Genomic DNA, 19408 nt, shown 5'->3' on the forward strand with positions numbered 1-19408 from the left:
AATTCCATCCTTTTAGGCAGCAGCTACTTCTGAAATCAATCGGGTATTACAAACGAGGATTAACGTGAAACCAGTATGGTGCTCCTTGGAGGTGTTTGCACATAAACTGGATGTACTATCTCAAGGGAAAGACTTATTACTGATGGATGCACTCGAGGCTCTGGCCTCTATTTCTGCAACTGGAACTTTGCTGCCCAGTTGTTAGCATTCGGTTAGTGAGTGCTTGTAAATAAGAATACCAATCTATGGTTCTACTTGCATGTTTAATTAATTTCTCTGTTACACATGCATAAATTACGCCTTTTACATTGTCCATGAGAATATGCATGATGGTCTGACGAACTGGGTTTGTTCTACTTGCACCATGTATGCTCATTCTATGCATTTCTTCCATTAGGCATGAAAAAGGTTCGGAAACCTGTTCAATTGCTTGTTTTCAACACTACGTTTTTCCAAGACTGTAAATACTTAAGGTCAATACCTTCATTCCCAAGGCCGTACTGGCCGCCCCAGGCATCGGGCGTTTCCCCAGGAGCCTGAAAGGGTGGGGGCACTTTTGTTACCGGAGGCGGTTTTGTAGCATTGCAGCAGTTTTAAAAGCACTGCAGAGTTCCCTGTATATCCAACAGTTTGCAGGCAACAACAGAAGTGCCAGGATAACTCTGGTAATTAATTTACTTATTGGAGAGAGATCGGTGTCTTGTTTAGTGGCAGTTTTCACTCGTGTAAAGTAGGGCAGAGGGTTTATATGCCTGCTGCAAAGAACGGGTTCTATGCAGACCACAGAACAGTATTTTATGTTCAGTGCTCAGTGGGATACTGTTTTTTTCACAGAGATACTTTTGTTACTGTGCAGTTCATAAATTACAATCCTAATCTAGCACAGTGATCTATGAACTGCCATCAAAGAGCTGAATGCCAACTGCATGGTACAGGTTAGAAACTTATATTTTTTCCCAGTCTTTGATTATCTTAATTTTGCTAAAAAGGTTTGTTTGAGTAGAAGTAAACTATTACTAAAGGCACCCCTAACCACCGTTACATTCTGAATCCTGAGTTCATGCTTCCCCAGCCCAAGCACTCTTATGAAATGCATACCAGTATGGATGACATGTGACTCCTACACCTTAGAGACCCCTTTGTCTTATGTAACATTTTCTATACACTGATTTACGCGTGTATGATTCATTGTCGATGTGTGTTTGTGATGTAAAGTGCTCCAACACACTACGCTGGTTGGAGAGGTCCTATAAAACAAATGAAATACATGTGAGAGAGATTGAGAGGCACTGTTAGAGGATGATGGTGAAGGAGTCATTGAAGAGCCCCAATAAAAACTGCTATATCCTGGTGCACTGTAGGATCATCATTTACTGTGCTTTAAAAATGAATACAATTGAGTATATAATGAAAAAAGTGTCATTGAATGCACTGTTTTTGCTATTTTTTTCTAAATATTCTTGTGGGGAAACCCCCAAGCCCCATTGCAGTGGTCAGGCTCGCTTCCTAGGCACCTAAAGGGGACAGGTCTGACAAAATGTGCCAGCACTGCTTTGGGTTCCCAGTTCTGCCCTGTTCATTCCTACAACCACCTGATGTGCAAAGGGTATTTTGGTGCACTTCTCAACATTGTCGGGCTGTGCAACATAGACTTGGGTTATGCAGGTACAATTTAGAAGTGCAGAAAGATGTGTGATCTGCACTGCAAAATGTTTGTGAATGCCCATTTTTAATCTGTGCATCCATATCTTTTCATTGTGTATGCCTGTTACAGCTTGTTCATAGCGTGCGTAGAGAACTAGTGTACGTATTTCACATGTGCTATGGCTTTCTCCTGACCTAAAGTGTTTGTAAACAGTGCAGCGCATCACTGCATGCCAGATCTTTACATCTCATTTGCATAGAGGTTTATAAGCAGCATCACACTTGAGGCCAATGGTGGGATCGCCTTTCCAACGATGTTGCAATATGTATCCCAAAATAAAAGTCAGGGCTTGCAGTGGGACACTTTGGTGGCAGTAGCATAGCTAGGATGCCATGATTCTTGGTACAAGTAAGGAAAATGGCCCCTGTGGTTGCTGTTGAGGTGGTAAAATACAGAAATATTAGAGTTTAAGTGGCTCCTAAGGGCTCTGGACCCCCTGCCACTGCACCTGCTGAACCAATAGTAGCTATGCTCCTGTTTGGCGACCCGAAACAGTGCTAATGCAAAACAAAGTGAGAGGAAGCTGAGCTTGGTGAAAAACTGAAATACATAAGCAAAAGTGTGAACAAGCACTAAAGCAAATCTGAGAGGCTGCACCCAAGATTAATTTGATGTGGACTTCAAGACTGAGTTGAATCTGTAGCGTCAAAATGGCAGATGACGAAGAGGCCACCTCACCTCACATCTCATTTAATAAATGTACATATGTTTAAGAAACTGTTAAGATGAAGAGCCTGTAGCATTTCTTCACATTTTCCAACAAAACAAAGATACTGGCATTGAAGACCTTTAATTATGAAAGTACTTTGACAATAAGGGCCTCATTACATGTTTGCCGGGTGGCGGAGGCTGCCCGCCAAACACATTAGGTCAGAAGACGCCAGTTCAGTCTTCCGCCCTCTAGCCCTATTATGAGTTTCCCGCTGAGCTAGCGGGTGGAAGTTTCCGCCTTGCTAGCAAGGTGCGATAGCACGTGTCACACTTTTCACTGCCTGTAATTCAGGTAGTTAAAAGTACGGCTGGGCTGCCCATGGGACCACAGGCATGCAGTCTCTAACAGCCTTTGCATGGTGGTGGTCATGCAAAATCTGGCGGACACGGTAGTCGTAATCCCCAGGGCAGCGCTCTTTCGCTGCGGTCATAATGTGGCTGTCGGACCGCCAGACTCATAATGAGGGCCTCCGATTCCAGTCCCAAGGAAAGAGGAGTAGCCTAGATTCTGATATAAACATTGTATACCTAATTAGTTACTGCAAGATTTATTGACTTAACGTTTGCAATAAATTATTTGAATGCTTAAAAAAAAAAAATCATCTTCTGTGTCTGTCTTATAAATGAGCACCTCTTAGCGCTTTAGTGAAGGAGCAGAAACTAGGCTGTTGTTCTCTATTCTTCATTCCCTATGGGAAAGGTGGCATTAATGCAAAAGCAATTTATGTTGAGATGGGAAATAATATTACATATACAAGCCAGTTGTCCGTAACCTATTTGCACATGCATCCTAAAGGCTTCTGGCTAATGGTTGACTTCAGCGCTAACTTGTTGTCATTTTATCCAGCTTTGTCTCACAATGAATCCCTCGCTGAGGAAAGCATGCTCATTCCTGGTCTGATGTCCTGGGAACCCTCTAGCTATTCCGGTGGCCTACATCCGAAGCCTCAGCAATCTGTTCTGGACGCTGTCAAGACCTGTGTAAGACCTTTTAGCTCAGAGTTTTCTCATGTGTACTGCCTGCATGTTCTTGAAACAAGATGACAGATTTAATAAGTAACTGTAAATAGAATTTTCTTTCCTCTTGTTATACATTTTTCTATATGCAGTGCTAGAGGCAGGAAGGTAAAATAATTTAAAAGAGGAAAAGTGAATGAGGAAGGTGCTGGCAGGTCAGTATGACCTCAATGAGAGGAGCATAAGATGGGGGTCTGCAGTTATTCCCATTGGTGACTTCTGTGGCCAAAAGGTAGATGTGTAAGGTATATTTCAGATGCCTTCAACATTGAATGACTAAGAATCCTCCATTGAGTTTATCCAGAATGTCTGGAGCCTCTGTTGTAGATTAATGGTCACCAGTGTTCCTGAACAGATAGACTTAAAACCTATCACAATCACTTTGTGGAGTACTGCCCTATTTACCCAAAGTTGCAAATAGGCGTGGTTGGGGACATTTTCAATTGTAAGAATTGAAAGATAGACAAAGGTGGCAGCAAGCGTGCCAGTCATTTGTGGAACCGTGGGTAAAGTATGGCAGAAAGTGTAAGCCTAGACTTGTCAATAGTTGCTTCTACTAGTCAATGGTGCCATATTGACACTGAGGTTTCCCATTGAGATGGGCATTTAACACACTGACATTGACCTTATCACTAATATATATAATGCTAAGAGTGTTTTTTGCATCCATCTGCATCTTTTGACACCAGTAGAATTAATTTCCAAGATGATTGTCAAATTTTGCAACTCGTTCTGAAAGAGTTACCTCTGATAATCAGAGATATTCTTAGGAGTGCACACCTAGGCATAAATCAAGGGACTGTGGTGTTGGACTTTTTAGCTGGCGTCACAAAGATAGGAATTTAAAGAAATGTACTCTAGCACATTGTGCCACAAACTTCCAAGTGAAGAGCCCGACTGTGAGCTGTAGCATGCCTTAGTGGGAGGCAGCATGCTACAAAACTGTCTAGCCCAAGTATGTATGTATGTATGTATTGGTATTTGTTAGTGCAAACCTTGCTGTGAAGCAAGGGAGCGCACTGTGCATTATGTAAGGGGTCGGTGTAGGAAGCTGGCCTGGTGTTTGGTGGGTTCCTAAGGTACTTAAACTTTATACCAGGTCCAGGTCTCCCCTATAAGTGAAGTGTAGGTACTGTCTAGAAGTCAGGCTCTCTAGAGGTAGCTGTGGATGAGCAACCAAGGCTTATCTAGGAGACATGCAAAGGTCATGCAAAACCACTGTAGTCACACAGCCCTCACACACATGGAAACACTCAGTTGCGCAAAAATAAAAGTACTTTATTTTTGGAACACAATAGCACAAAATAGTAGAAGGGCAAACCTCCAATAGGAAGTAAGTTGAACACTAAATATGCACACTAGTAAACAAAAAATAGGTATAGAAAACAGTGCAAATAGCAATAACCAATAGTGACCCTAGGAGGAACTCAAACCATATACTAAAAAAATGGAATGTGGACACAGGACCCCCACCTAGGTAAGTGGGATGTGTAGTATTGAGGTAAGTAACACACACCCCCCAGCGTCCAGGACAGCAGGAGTAAAGAACTGGAATTTCCCCCAAACCACCTAAAAGGAGGAAAAAGAAGACACCCAGACAAGACTGCAAGAAACCAACGGTGGATTCCTGGAGAAAAAGACTTGTGGAGAGAGGGGACCAAGTCCAAGAGTTACAGTAGAGTCTAGAAGGAGTAGGAGCTACTACCCACCCAGCTGTACTTGTAGGAGTTGGTTAACGGTGAGGAACAACAGGTCAGCACCGGAGCCGGAGAAGAGTTCCTGATGGATGCAGAAGATGTCCCACGCTGGAGTGAAGATTGCAGATGGGCGTGGGTGTAGGAATTCCACCAACAAGCCTTGGCAAAGGCAAACTCACGGTTAGTGAAAAGTGGTGCTGCCGGGGACCAGCAAGGCCCAGGAGGGGGAGTCACAGGGGACCATCAGAAGTGGAAGCAGCACCCACAGGAGTCCAACAGGTCAGGGACACAGAAATTGCAGAATGAGCCAATGCAGCACTACAGAAAAGGATTCCACACTGCAGGAGAACCATGCAGAGGGCTATGCGTCCTAAGGAGGAGTGCTGGGGACTGGAGCTACACGTCACCTGAAGAACCCTATGAAGGAGATGCAAACAAGCCTTAGCAGCTGCAAGAGACATGGTGCACTGGGTACTGTCCTGCATGGGAAAGAAAGGGCTTAATTCCACCAAAGTTGACAGCTGGTAGAGAAGACCAAGAGGACTACTCCAGACTACCACCTGTGATGCAGGATCCGTGCAGCTCAGGAAGAGAGGAGATACACGCAGCCAGTTATCATTGCAGCAGGTGCCTGCAGATGCAGGGAAGGGACTCCTTCACTCCAAGGGAAATTCCTTTTTCTTCTTGTGCAGGCTGAAGAGCTGCTGTCTTCTGGGGATGCCGGGGAAATGTTGCAAAGCTGTCAGGGTCCATGGAAACAAAGTTGCAGAAGAGTCTTGTTCCTGGATTGCAGCGTTGTCGGTTCCTGGAGGGTCCAATTGCAGATCCAGGGCCAGAAGCTGATGTGGGAGTGGAGGTTGCAGAGAAATACTACTGGAATCTTGCAAGCCAAATCTGAGGACCTATCTCAGAGGAAGACCCCAAATAGCCCTGAAATGGGGATTGTTCACCTAGCCAGGTAAGCACCTTTCGGAAGGGGGATCAGACGTCACCTGCTGGGCCTGGACACTCAGATGATCCCAGAGTTCCCTGCCAACCTTAGGAAATAAGATGGCAGAACCCAAGGACCCTCTGGAGGAGCTCTGAGCACCACCCCTGGGGTGATGATGGACAAGGGAATGGTCACTCACCTTTCCATTGTCCAGATTCACTCCAGAACAGGGACTGGGGGTCCCAGAACCGGTGTGGACTAGTTTATCCATGGAGGGCACCAGATGTGCCCTTCAAAGCATACTAGTGGCTTGGGGAGGCTACGCCTCCCAAGTCAGTCACACTTATTTCCAAAGTGAGAGGGTGTTACCTCCCTCTCCCAAAGGAAATTCATAGTTCTGCCTTCCTAGGCTTGATCAGATCAAGCAGTAGGAGGGCAGAAACCTGTCTGAGGGGTGGCAGCAGCTTGGGCTGCCTGGAGAACCCTGTAAAACTGATATTAGCAATGCTGGGGGGTCCTCTAAGGAGCCCCCAGAGTGCATGGAATCATACTTCCAATACTTGTAACAGTATTGGGGTATGATTCTGACATGTTTGATACCAAACATGCCCAGGTTCAGAGTTACCATTATGTAGCTGGACATAGGTAGTGACCCATTCCCAGTACACACACATAATGGCGTCCCCACACTCACAAAGTCCAGGAAAATGGGCCTGGAGTTTGTGGGGGCACCTCTGCTAGTGCAAGGGTGCCCTCACACACAGGTACCTGCACCCTGCCCTTTGGGCTGAGAGGGCCTACCATAGGGGTGACTCATAGCAACCTGTAGTGAAAACGTCTGCATGCACCAGTTTCTGGCAGACTGCAATGGCAGGCCTGCAAAACGCTTTGCATGGGCTCCCTGTGGTGGCAGAGTAACTGCTGCAACCCATAGGGACCCCCAGGTTACCCCAATGCCATGGGTACCTAGGTACATATACTAGGAACTTACATGGGGGACCCAGTATGCCAATTGTGGGAAGGCAAAGGTACAGTCACCGAGTTGGAAGGGAGAGAGCATAATCACTGTGGTCCTGGTTAGCAGGATCCCAGTGAACACAGTCGCACACACTGACAACAAGCAGAAAATGGGGGGAACCATGCTCAGAAAGAGGGTACTTTCCTACACCCCCCCACCCTCAAATGAAGAACAAGAAAGCTAACCTTGCACAGATGAGTCCTCGCTGTCTAAATGGAAATATCTGGAGAGTCCACCTGCATTGGACTGGTTACTCCCAGGTCTGTGTTCCCCTGTATAGTCCATTCCCTGTATGGATATGGGCCATCTTAACAATTTTTGGTTTTCGCCTTTCACCCGTTTTATCCATAGAAGGAACTTAGGGTCTGTTTGAACAATGAAGTGAGTGCCAAACAGGTATGGTCTCAGCTTCTTCAAGGCCCAGACCACAGCAAAGGCCTCCCTTTATAAAGCTGACGAACGCCTCTCTCTGGAGGTCAACCTTCCGCTTATGAAAGCAACTGGTTGGTCCTGGCCCACAGTGTTAAGTTGTGAAAGAATGCTCCAACCCCTACCTCTGAAGCATCAGTTTGGACTATGAACTTTTTGGAGTAGTCGGGGCTTTTTAACACAGATGCAGAGCATGTGGCCTGTTTTAGGTCCTCAAAAGCTTTTTGACAGCTAGCTGTCCACAACACATTTTAGGCATTCTTTTAAAGGTGCGTTCATTAAGAGGGGCTACATTATAGCCATAATTCCTAATTAACCTCCTGTAGTACCCAGTGAGGCCTAAGAAGGCTCTCGTCTGGGTCTGTGTAGTAGGAGAAGTCCAATCTAAAATAGTTTGGATCTTCCACTGTAGGGGTTGAATCTGCCTCCACCTACCAGGTGGCCCAGATACACAACCTTCCCCTGCCCTATCTGGCACTTAGAGGCCTTGATAGTGATGTCTGCTTTTTGCAGGGCCTCCAGGACATTCCAGTGGTGGACCAGGTGGTCATCCCAGGAGGAGCTAAAAACAGCTATATCATCTAGATAACCTGCACTATAGGCTTCTAAACCTTGGAGGACTGTATTCACCAGCCTCTGAAAAGTGGCAGATGCATTCTTCAAACCAAAGGACATCACTGTGAAGTGATAATGCCCTCCAATGGTTGAAAATTGTGTTTTTGCGTTAGCATCATCTGAGAACTTGATCTGCCAGCAGTCAGATAAAATGTGCCAAGATATTTGGCAGATGCCAGTGTATCTATCAGTTCATAGGATGAGTATCAGTTTAGTTTTTGACAGTGTTGAGCCCTCTATTATCAACACAGAACCTCAACTCCTTTTTCCCCATTTTATGAGTGAGGTGTTGGAAGCAGCAGCACCACTGGGCTAGCCCAGGGGCTGTCAGAGTGCTCAATGACTCCTAGGTATAGCATCTTTTTAAACTCTGCTTTGATGCAGTCTGTAACATGGTCAGGTTGCTTGTAAATTTTACTCTTAATAGGCAAGCTGTCCCCTGTATGAATGGTGTGTTTCACACCATGTTGTCTGACCAGGTCTGAGAACTGCCCTAGGAGGTTCCTGCAGTCCTCTTTGGAGTCTGCTAGGACAACTCCATCCACGTGTTGTAGTTTAGCAGCGATTAGATTAAGCATCAGCAGAAGACATCTGTATTTTGTAACTATTGTGAACATTTTGCGAAATCCATTTTGTATTCATGGCAGCCATTTTCTCTGCCATGTGCTCACCATGTGCTCTGTCCTACCTTTCTGTTAACTACTCTTGAAATCTGCCTAGTGACAAGTTATATTTAGCATCTCCCACTTTCGCACATGCTCAGTAAGGTCTGCAGCTGTTAGTCCTTGAAAACTGTTAGCTCCTCCTACCTGTCGACTGTGCATTTTCCACATGACCTTACATGTATACAAGTCTTGCTTCTATAATTGTACCACCTCCTTTTAGCCCCTGCGTGGGTATAAAAGGACCATGCTCTCTTAGTTCATTGTGCTACTTCAAGCAATGCCTAAGGGTGCTGTTTGAACTGTAGTACCACCTCATGAGGTTAATAAACTTGGTCTTTTATTTCAGTTCCTGTGCCAACTTCTACCTACATGGTCTGAGGACTTTGTGCAGAGAAAGGTGAACCCCTTGCACTAGTAGGCCTTGCTGAGGCTTACTTCAACAAATTGGCGCCCGAACAGTAGCACTACTTACTGTGGCTCTCGTGTTTTGGGTGACTAGTAAATTTGTATCCTTTGAATTGATATATAAATTGCAATTTATAAAGGCAGGTAATGAGGAGAATTTTCTCCAATTTGGCAGTTGGAACCTGGACACCCTGTGCTTGGTAAGAGCCATTTTACGGCACTTGCTGTGGGTTTTGATGCCTTTGTTTGGTAATGTAGTGTAGCACTACTTACTGTGGCTCTCGTGTTTTGGGTGACTAGTAAATTTGTATCCTTTGAATTGATATATAAATTGCAATTTATATAGGCAGGTAATGAGGAGAATTTTCCCCAATTTAATTTTGATTTGAACGGCACCTTAAGTGCTACTTTGATTATAATATTGCATATTTTGCACTATGTTTGGCATGCCTGTTTTTAGCGCACTTCGTAGGATGTGTTGCTTTTGTAATGGTACCAATTTGAGACTGGAAGAATCTCAACCGGCACCCCCAGAGGGGATGCCAAATAGAGATATGTATGTTAAACATGGTCTTTCTTCTATAATGTACAGTACATTATGGAATAAATATACTCGTGCGGATCCTGAGTTACGTTGGCCTATGCATGGGTCATTTGATTTGCAAAAGCACGACTGTGTACGAATGTGGGAGAAAGTGCGTGGACGAGTGAAGCGTGAGCAAGCCTTGCTTGAAAAAGAGCAGCGGAAGAATGTATATGTGAAAGCATTGGAAATGAGAAAGAGAGAAAGAAATGACTTAAAGGAGCTAGAAGAGAAAGAACGTAAATTACAGGTAACTGGCCAATACACCGTTTGGCAACCTCTCTATCCTATCCTTAATAAACCACATGATGACTTATTGTTACTAGATCGCCCTCCACCTCCGTATGTCGTCCCTTCTGCCCCTCATGAGTTAGTTAAGGCCTCCAGTTCAGAGCAACAGAAGATGCGAGACAGTCGCTCTATGTTGCCTGCTGACCGTGCGTCTGAGCTTAGATCTATTGCTCGTAAAACAAGTCGTAGCGTTGTCCCTGCTTCTGAACTTTTAGACAACATGAAAGGGTGGACGGAAAAGGAGCAGCTATATTTTACTGAGGCATTTGGCTCAGACGTTATTGAACTATATCGGAAATATTCTGATGAGTTAGAGCCCGATGATGTAGCAGCTGATCATAAGCAAATGCGTGATGGTCTTTTTGTTTTCTCCCAGGTGGCTGATGCAATCAGGCGTTTAATGAAATTATGTGTTACGGCAGTCGGTTTGCAAGAGGAGAAAAGGGCTGTGGACGTAGTTGCACGGACATCTCAGACCGGTGGGGTGCAAGCTTCCATCTTCGGAACAGATAAGACTATGATAGTTCACGCGAAACCAATGCGGGAGGCTGCACCTTTGTATGTTCCTCCTAATGGATTGGGTACAAGTGATGATAAAACTTCTGTTGATGCTAAGGGTTATTTTATTTATAATTGGGTGTACACTCCTTGGAATAGGGCAGATGTAATGGCACTTAAAACAGCATTACCTGACCCGTGGAAAAATCCAGCCGCCTTTTATGAGGACGTTGAGGGAGCAATTAGTTCTTGTACTATGACTTTGGCTGACATTGATTTATTTTTTGGATTGATATTACCGCCAGATATGTGGAGAACTGTTTGTAAAATTGATGATCGTGCAGCTTTTGGGGCATCATGGAAAGAATTAGAACAGATGGACGGGGATAGGGAACCTGCGAAAAAGCCATATCAGTTGATTGTAGATCTTCCTGCAGCCATATTAGTTAAGTTAAAAACGATTATTCCCCCTAAAAAGATAGATTGGACTGTTTTAGCGTCTTGTAAGCAAAAGGCAGATGAATCGGTCTCTGATTTCTTTACACGCTTTGAAGAAACATTTAATGATTTTAGCGGTCAGTTATTGTCAGATGACACGGGCAGACATTTGTTTGTCGATAAATATGTCGCAAATCTGTTACCAAGAATAGCTATTCGTCTAAAAGCTAGTGAAAGTTCATGGACTACCTCTACTCCGATTTCTCTTTTGACTATGGCTCAGTATTATGAACGTCAGGAATTAGAAGCAAAAGGTAGCGAGGACAAAAAGAATAAACAATTAAAGACGAAGGTTATGTTGGCTCAAGCTTATGGTCCGCCTTTTAGAGGTAGTGATAGAGGTGGACGTTGATCTTATGGTTCTTCTTACACTCGTTCGAATTTGTCTGTTGATCAGTGTGCATATTGTAAGAAATTTGGGCATTGGGCTGCTGATTGTCCAGCACTACGTGTTCAGCAGTGTTCACGTGGTCGGGGCAAATGAGAAATCGCTCAGGATATTCAGGACCTAGAAGAAGCACGAATGATCATGCTAGGGTTGATGCTAATGTACGAGGGCAGGATGGGTTTAACACTTTTGATAGACGGAACCATTACCAGATGTCTGACCATGTGCAGCCTGATTTCCAAGATTCTGCTTATGCATAGGATTGCCTAGGATGGGGTAAGGAATCAGTTGAAGTTCCAGTAGATCAGAGGGGTCCCTATGTTACAGCACATGTTTTGGGTTCTACTGATCAGTTTCTGGTTGATACAGGAGCTACTCGTAGCGCCTTGTCTAAACAATTGATTCCAAGGGCTCCCCTGTCTGGCTTAACCATTACATCGATAGGTTTCGATGGAACACCTTCCTGTAGCCCATTGTCACAACCACTTGCATTCCATGTTGATAAATTTACTGCTCCATGTCCATTTTTGCTTTCTCCAAATACACCAGACAATATTGTGGGTCTTAATATGCTCAAGTATTTCAGGGCTACAATACAATGCTTTCCTGAAGGGGTGCGTGTTATTTTAAATGATAATCATCCTGTGATGGAAAGAGTTTGTCTTGTTAAAGAGGATATTGCATTAGCTTCACTCCCTAGTACTTTGTGGGCTACTTCAGATACAGATGTGGGACAAATGATTATTCCGCCGGTACATATTAGTGTTAAGGAGGGAGCTGTATTGCCACGTTTGCCTCAATCCAAAATTTCACAGGAGGGTGAAGAAGCACTCACACAAATTGTGCGTGATCTTATTGCAGTTGGAGTTGTTGAGGAAGTTCTGTATAATGTTTGTAACAGTCCGATTCTTCCTTTTCTGAAAAAGGATACTGATACTAGGATTTACCGATTCATTATTGATTTACGAGAAGTCAATAAGATTGTGATACCACGATATCCTGTGGTATCTGACATCACAACACTTCTTACTTTGGTTCCCCCAACAGCAACTACGTTCTCTGTGATAGACTTGAAGAATGCTTTCTTTTCGATCCCTATTCATCCTGACAGCCGATATTTGTTTGGTTTTACTTTGAATAAACGATCATATAGATTTTGCAGAGTTCCTCAAGGCTATACGGAGAGTCCAAGTATTTATAGTCAAGCGTTAAAACAACAACTTGATTCTTTTGTTTTGCCTGTGTGTGGCTCTCATACAATATGTCGATGATATTTTGTTGGCGGCTGATACCCCTGAGCAATGTGAAAAGTGCACTTTGTCTTTACTTTCTTTTCTTGCTTCACACCATCATAAAGTGTCATGAAAGAAATTGCAATATTGTAGACCAAAGGTAACCTATTTAGGTCACCTTTTGTCTAAGGAGAGCCGTGCACTTACATCCGATCGTATTCAAGCAATTTTAGACACACCAGTACCCTCTACTCAGAAAGATGTTCGGGCATTCCTTGGTCTTACTTCCTTTTGTAGGCAATGGATATTAGGGTCTTCACACATTGTCAAACCTTTGCTGGCACTTTTGACTAAAGATACTCCAATGCCTCTCCCATGGACAGATGAATGTGAGACTGCTTTCAGGTAGCTGCGACAAGCCCTTTGTTCCGCACCAGTGTTAGATACTACAGATTACATGAAGCCTTTTGCACTTTACGTACATGAGAAAGATGGATGTGCATTGTCAGTTTTAGTACAGACACATGGCGATAAGCAGTGTCCCTGTGCATATTTTTCAGCAGTACTTGATCCTGTCGCTCGAGCGTTGCCTGGGTGTTTTCATTCAGTTGCTGCAACAGCTGTGTCAATACGTCAGAGTGAAGGGATAGTTTTGTCACATAAGCTGTTGGTGTTAGTACCCCATGCAGTTGATGCTCTTTTATATCAAACAAAGACACAACATTTAACTACCGCCCGTATCACAGGATACGAGTTGACATTGCTGGCTCCTCACATTACACTGAAGAGATGTGCAACACTAAATCCAGCCACTTTGTTGCCATACCTGGTGACTCAGCCTCAGTCACAAGAAACACATGATTGTATATTCCTTACCGAAGAACAGACAAAGCGTTGTATTGATTTACAAGATACGCCCCTTTTAGATGTAGACGGGGAATTGTGGGTTGATGGGTCTTGTTTGAAGTTGCCAGATGGTATGACCTCAGCTGCATATGCAATCACCACAATACCACACGGTAGTGGAGACAGCTCGTATACCACAGAAGTCAGCTCAAGCAGCTGAACTAATAGCTTTGACACGAGCATGTGAGCTTAGTACTGAGTTATGTGTGAACATTTATACAGACATCCACTATGCTTTTGGAGTGGCTCATGATTTTGGTTTGCTTTGGAAGGAGAGAGGCTTTCTCACATCCCACGGGATGCAGATAATGCACAGAGAATTAGTGCATAACCTCTTGACTGCATTGACATATCCAAAGAAAATAGCTATTGTGAAATGTAGTGCACATAAGAAAGTGACCGATAAGATAGGGCAAGTTAATGCTCTTGCAGACTGCGTCTCACGTGAGACTGCGATGCAGCGAAGTACTACTTCTATGTATGTAGTGAAGTCACAAGCTGAACGTTGGCATAATGCTAGACAAGACGTATTAGATATACAGAAATCTGCTTCTGTGAAAGAACGAGAGCAATGGTCTGAAGATGGAGAATTGGATGATGAGGGCTGTTGGCGGAATAAGCAGATGGATAAATGGAAATTGCCTATAGCTTTTGTACAACCTATGGTTCAGATGGCACATGGGCTGGCACATGTTGAGCTTCAACAATAACGAAGTTGCTTACTCAAGTGTGGGAGCATCCAGAAATTTCCAGTACAGCTAAGAGAGTAGTACAGTCTTGTTTGATCTGTTTACAATACAATCCTGGAAAAGGGACACGTACTCCTGCGGGAGGGTTTGCTACACCAACTGCACCTTTTTGAAGTTCTACAAATGGATTATATTCAGCTTGAGCGCTGCAACAATTTAAAGTATGTCTTGGTGGTGGTATGTGCCTTCAGTAAATGGATAGAAGCGTACCCCACAAAGGATAATACTGCCCTTACCACAGCGAAGATGCTTTTGAAATAATTTTTCCCTAGGTTTGGTGTTTGCAGACTTTTATGGAATGGTAACGGACCTCATTTTGTTGGGGAAGTTATTAAGTATGTCCTGAAAGGATTAGGGATCAAACAGAAGTTCCATGCGGTTTTCCACCCACAATCAGCAGGGTTGGTGGAAAGGTATAATGCTACTTTGAAGCTGAAGTTAATGAAGATACAGGCTTCCACATCCTTAACTTGGCCGGATGCATTACCGTTGGCATTATTGTCTATTAGGTCAGTGCCACACTCTCGAACTGGCCTGAGCCCCTATGAAATTGTATTCGGGAGGCCAATTAATATTTGGGGAGTTCCTAAGCCAAAATCCGTATATGATGTACCTTGTGTCCTGATGAATGATTATTTGGCACAGTTAACCGACAATTTGGTTTCTATTCATCAACAGGTTCGAGAAGCACTTCCTGACAGATCTACAGGTGAAGGCCATGAACTCCGACCAGGTGATGATTAAGTCTTTTGAAAGATCAAGCAGCTTGGAACCAAGGTGGCGAGGCCCAGAATAGGTGCTCCTTGCGACAAGGACAGCAGTTCGAGTGACGAACCGAAAGAATTGGGTCCATAGTACTCACTGCAAGAGAGTGCTACCTACCTTGGTGGAAACTGCTGTGCTGACCGATCATCGAGAGATTTTGACTACGGAGAAAGGCCGTGCTATATCACCTGACGAATCTGCAGAGGTCTTCCCGGACCATACGACTTCTGGAGTGTGGCAATATAATTTGAGACCGAGGAAAGAATCTGAAAATGTTTTGAAAAAACTGGTTGAGCTACCGCCCTGGGTTAGTGAAACGGAGTGCCAATGTGGCAAGGGGGGAGGGGGGGGATCAGCCATGCATTTGAGTAGTGACACCCGTCTTGGCCCGTGGTGAAGAAATCAGCGGCTGCCCAGAGATAGGAGCTCCAACGATTGTTTTTAATCCATTTCTGAAAGGGTCGATTATCACTGTTGCTAAAATGAATAACAAACTGATCATTAGTACTATGGGGTTTGTTGTTGTTTTGGTGGTTACAGCAACAATCACCTGGTTTGTTGAAAAGAAGGCTCCTGCTCATGAGTTTTTTGTTGCCACTACTCCAGTACCAGAGGATCACTATTACTTTACACTTCCCTATCTGGAGCAGATGCACCGTCAATCATACTTCAATAATACTTTCATTACGATGTTGCATCATACTCCTAATGCTACAAATAATACTAACTGTTGGGTATGTGGAATGATACCTGCGCATCAAAAGAAAGGAGGAACACCTTTCATTCCTCTTCCTTTTTCACACAATGGTTCTTGTCAAGCTTGGTACACGCTTTTGTTTGCATCTGGAAAACGTACAGAGGGCGAACTTCTTTTTCGCCTTAATAAAGTATGCTACCAAGACAAAGATGGGTATCCCCAAGCCAAAGGAACTTAATGGGAATGGGAAGAGTATGAACCGGACAATGTTTCCATACCATATGTCTTCACAAATATAAGAGACTCTGACAAGAAAGAACAATTTGTGATTTCTGTTACAAAAACTAAAGCAGATTTATGTATACGTAGCATTGGGCGAATTCCAGTAGGGATAAGCGATTGTACCTTGATTTTAACTATTGAGGGTGTAAATAATAGTAGTTTTACAGCTTCACATAATACATATTTTGTTTGTGGTAACTATGGATATTACCAACTACCTGTTGGGTGGTCAGGTGTGTGTTATGTATCTTTTCTATTACCCCCCAGTGTTTTTGGCCCCTGCATCATATCACAGAGATTTAAAACTGTTCAATGACATCATTAACAATAGATATAAAAGGGAAATAAGTACAAATGAGGTAGACCAAACGGATACTAGCCTGCAACAATATGTTGATTTTAATTTAGGATTGTTCCCCTTTGTGGGTGCTGCGTTAAACAGTAGGAAAGTGAGACAATTGACTAGGGTTGTGGAAGCTGTTACCAATCAGGCAGCTCTGGCACGTGGGAATATTACTGAGGAGCTCCAAATTGCGAGGATTGTAGCGTTCCAAAATCGTATGGTACTAGATGTGATATTAGCTGACCGAGGTGATGCATGTCGCATCATCGGTAGTAGTTGATGTGTTTTTATTCCTGATCACTCACCTTCAGTATATGATGCAATATCTAAATTGCATAAAATTGCTGCAGAAATCCACACAGAGACTGGTACTTGGACTTTTTCTGGATGGTTTTGGGCTCTTGTTTCCGCCTGGGGCTGGAAACTACTGACTATCCTGTGTGTAATGATTACAATATTTTTCACATGCTGTATCTGCATTCAGTGTGGTCCAATGTTCTGCTCCATGTGTATTACTGCTTGTATGCCTACCAAAAAAAATATTACAGAAATGAAAGCACAACATATGTTAGATAAAGAAATAGCTGAAATGATGAGCATAAATATACAAGATGAATATTTAGATTATCCCAGAAAGACGAATGTCTTCAGCTAATGCTGAAAGGGTCGTCTGTTGTAGTTTAGCAGCGATTAGATTAAGCATTAGCAGAAGACATCTGTATTTTGTAACTATTGTGTACATTTCGCGGAATCCATTTTGTATTCATGGCAGCCATTTTCTCTGCCATGTGCTCACCATGTGCTCTGTCCTACCTTTCTGTTAACTACTCTTGAAATCTGCCTAGTGACAAGTTATATTTAGCATCTCCCACTTTCGCACATGCTCAGTGAGGTCTGCAGCTGTTAGTCCTTGAAAACTGTTAGCTCCTCCTACCTGTCGACTGTGCATTTTCCACATGACCTTACATGTATACAAGTCTTGCTTCTATAATTGTACCACCTCCTTTTAGCCCCTGCGTGGGTATAAAAGAACCATGCTCTCTCAGTTCAGTGTGCTACTTCAAGGATTGCCTAAGGGTGCTGTTTGAACTGTAGTACCACCTCATGGGGTTAATAAACTTTGTCTTTTATTTCAGTTCCTGTGCCAACTTCTTCCTACATGCTCTGAGGACTTTGTGCAGAGAAAAGTGAACCCCTTGCACTAGTAGGCCTTGCTGAGGCTTACTTCAACACACGGAGCTATCAGTTACAGTGGTGGAGAAGAGGTCAGGGAGAGGGTCACTCTCTTCTTCCTGTCCCTCATCAGTGGCTATGAGCAGGGTCATGTCAGCCCTGCCATAGTAGGGCTTAAGGCGATTCACATGAAGCACTCTGAGGGGGGTTCTAGGAGTGCCAAGGTCCACTAAGTAGGTGACCTCATCCTTCTTCTCCACTATAGTATGGAGACCATTCCACTTGTCTTGGAGTGCCCTGGGAGCCACAGGCTCCAGGATCCACACTTTCTGCCCTGGCTGGTAACAGTAGAGGTGGGGGTTGTAGTGGTGGGTGGCCTGGTGCTTTTCTTCGGACAGGAGCTGTCTCCTGGCCTATGGCCTTTGTTTCTGCAAGCATAGCACCAAAGCTTTTTGTTATGGGCAGAGGAGGAAGAGGTTTTGGACCCACCTTCAGAGGTATTTTGTGGGCCTGGTGAAGACTCTTCAGATTGTTTTTTGTCCCCACCTTTCTCCTGAGACTTACTTGCTTCCTTTTTTTCGTCTTTGTCACCCCCTGTGTGTTTTTCTGCACACCCTTGTACTGACCCATTTGTCTGCCTTCTTTCCCAATTCTTGAGGAGAGGTCAGATCCGAGTCTACCAAATAGTGGTGCAACAAATCAGACACACAATTAAGTATATGCTCTCTCAGAATAAAATTGTACAAGCCCTCATAATCAGTGATCTTGCTACCATGTAACCAGCCTTCCAAAGCCTTCACAGAGCAATCCACAAAATCAAACCAATACTGGGAGGACTCTTTACTGGTCTCCCTGAACTTTATCCTGTATTGTTCTGTGGTAAGACAAACCCATCCAAAAGAGCAGACTTCCACACAGTGAAATTATCAGCATCCTCCTCTCTGACAGTAAGGAGCCTATCCCTTCTTTTGCCAGAGAAGGAGAGCCAAAGGATAACAGCCCACTGTCTCTAGGGGACCTTATGTACTTTACAGGCCCTCTCCAGAGCAGAGAACCACTTGTGGATGTCATCCCCCACCTGGTGGGGGTGAAAAACCTTCCTTAGGTTTCTAGAATCAAGAGTCCTCCCTGGCCCTAGGTTCCCTGAAATCAAAGTTGCTGCTGCCACCATGGGGTGCTAACCCCAACCCCTGCCTCTCTCTCTCCACTGCCAAGGCTTCCCTGTCTACGGCTAGCTGTTGCTGCTGCAACCTCAGCTTGGCCTCCTCCAGTCTCAGTTGCTTGAGTTCCCCATCTAGAGAATTTGGGCAGTGGGTCCCCTCAGATACTGAGGAGATGTGAGAGTGGGCAGAGGAGGATCTATTCCTATTCTGGGGCACCCTCTGAATGAGCCCTCTAGAGGCAAAGGTGGACCTCTTGTTATGGCCCCCCCTTTACACTACTGACAGTGCTCCAGCAGGACTGTGGGTGCACCTAGGCTTTGCCTGATCCTCCCTTGATATGTCCTGACCCACCTCAGTAGCTAAATGTTCTTTATCTTAAACTGGGGGATCAGAGTCTACCAGCATGTTCCTGGTCATCCTGGAATAGCAGGCCTAGAAGGATAGTATTGTTGGTATTTTACCTAGCCTTCAGATTTCTCTTTGCACACAGCTCCTAAGCTCTTGGAAGGTAATTTCCTCATAGGGAAATTCCATGACCTAAGCTGTGTGCTCTGCTGAAGACGTCAGCTAGCTAGAGTGGTGTAGGATCCCTAACTACTATAAGTCCCAAAAAAAGAAAACTTGGAGTAAGAGCTATGCCTAGACCC

General features: G+C 44.2%; 1 protein-coding gene across 1 annotated transcript in view; it reads left to right on the forward strand.

The window, feature by feature from the left end:
- The window catches only part of LOC138288591 (uncharacterized), a 300606-nt gene that overhangs the window by 39288 nt on the left and 241910 nt on the right, over nt 1–19408 (forward strand). Inside the window, exon 3 of the mRNA XM_069230091.1 lies at nt 3264–3397. Coding sequence (XP_069086192.1) covers nt 3264–3397 — 134 coding nt within the window. The remainder of the gene's footprint in view (nt 1–3263; nt 3398–19408) is intronic.

This window comes from Pleurodeles waltl, chromosome 4_1 (genome assembly GCF_031143425.1).
Source record: "Pleurodeles waltl isolate 20211129_DDA chromosome 4_1, aPleWal1.hap1.20221129, whole genome shotgun sequence".
Classification (NCBI taxonomy): Eukaryota; Metazoa; Chordata; class Amphibia; order Caudata; family Salamandridae; genus Pleurodeles; species Pleurodeles waltl.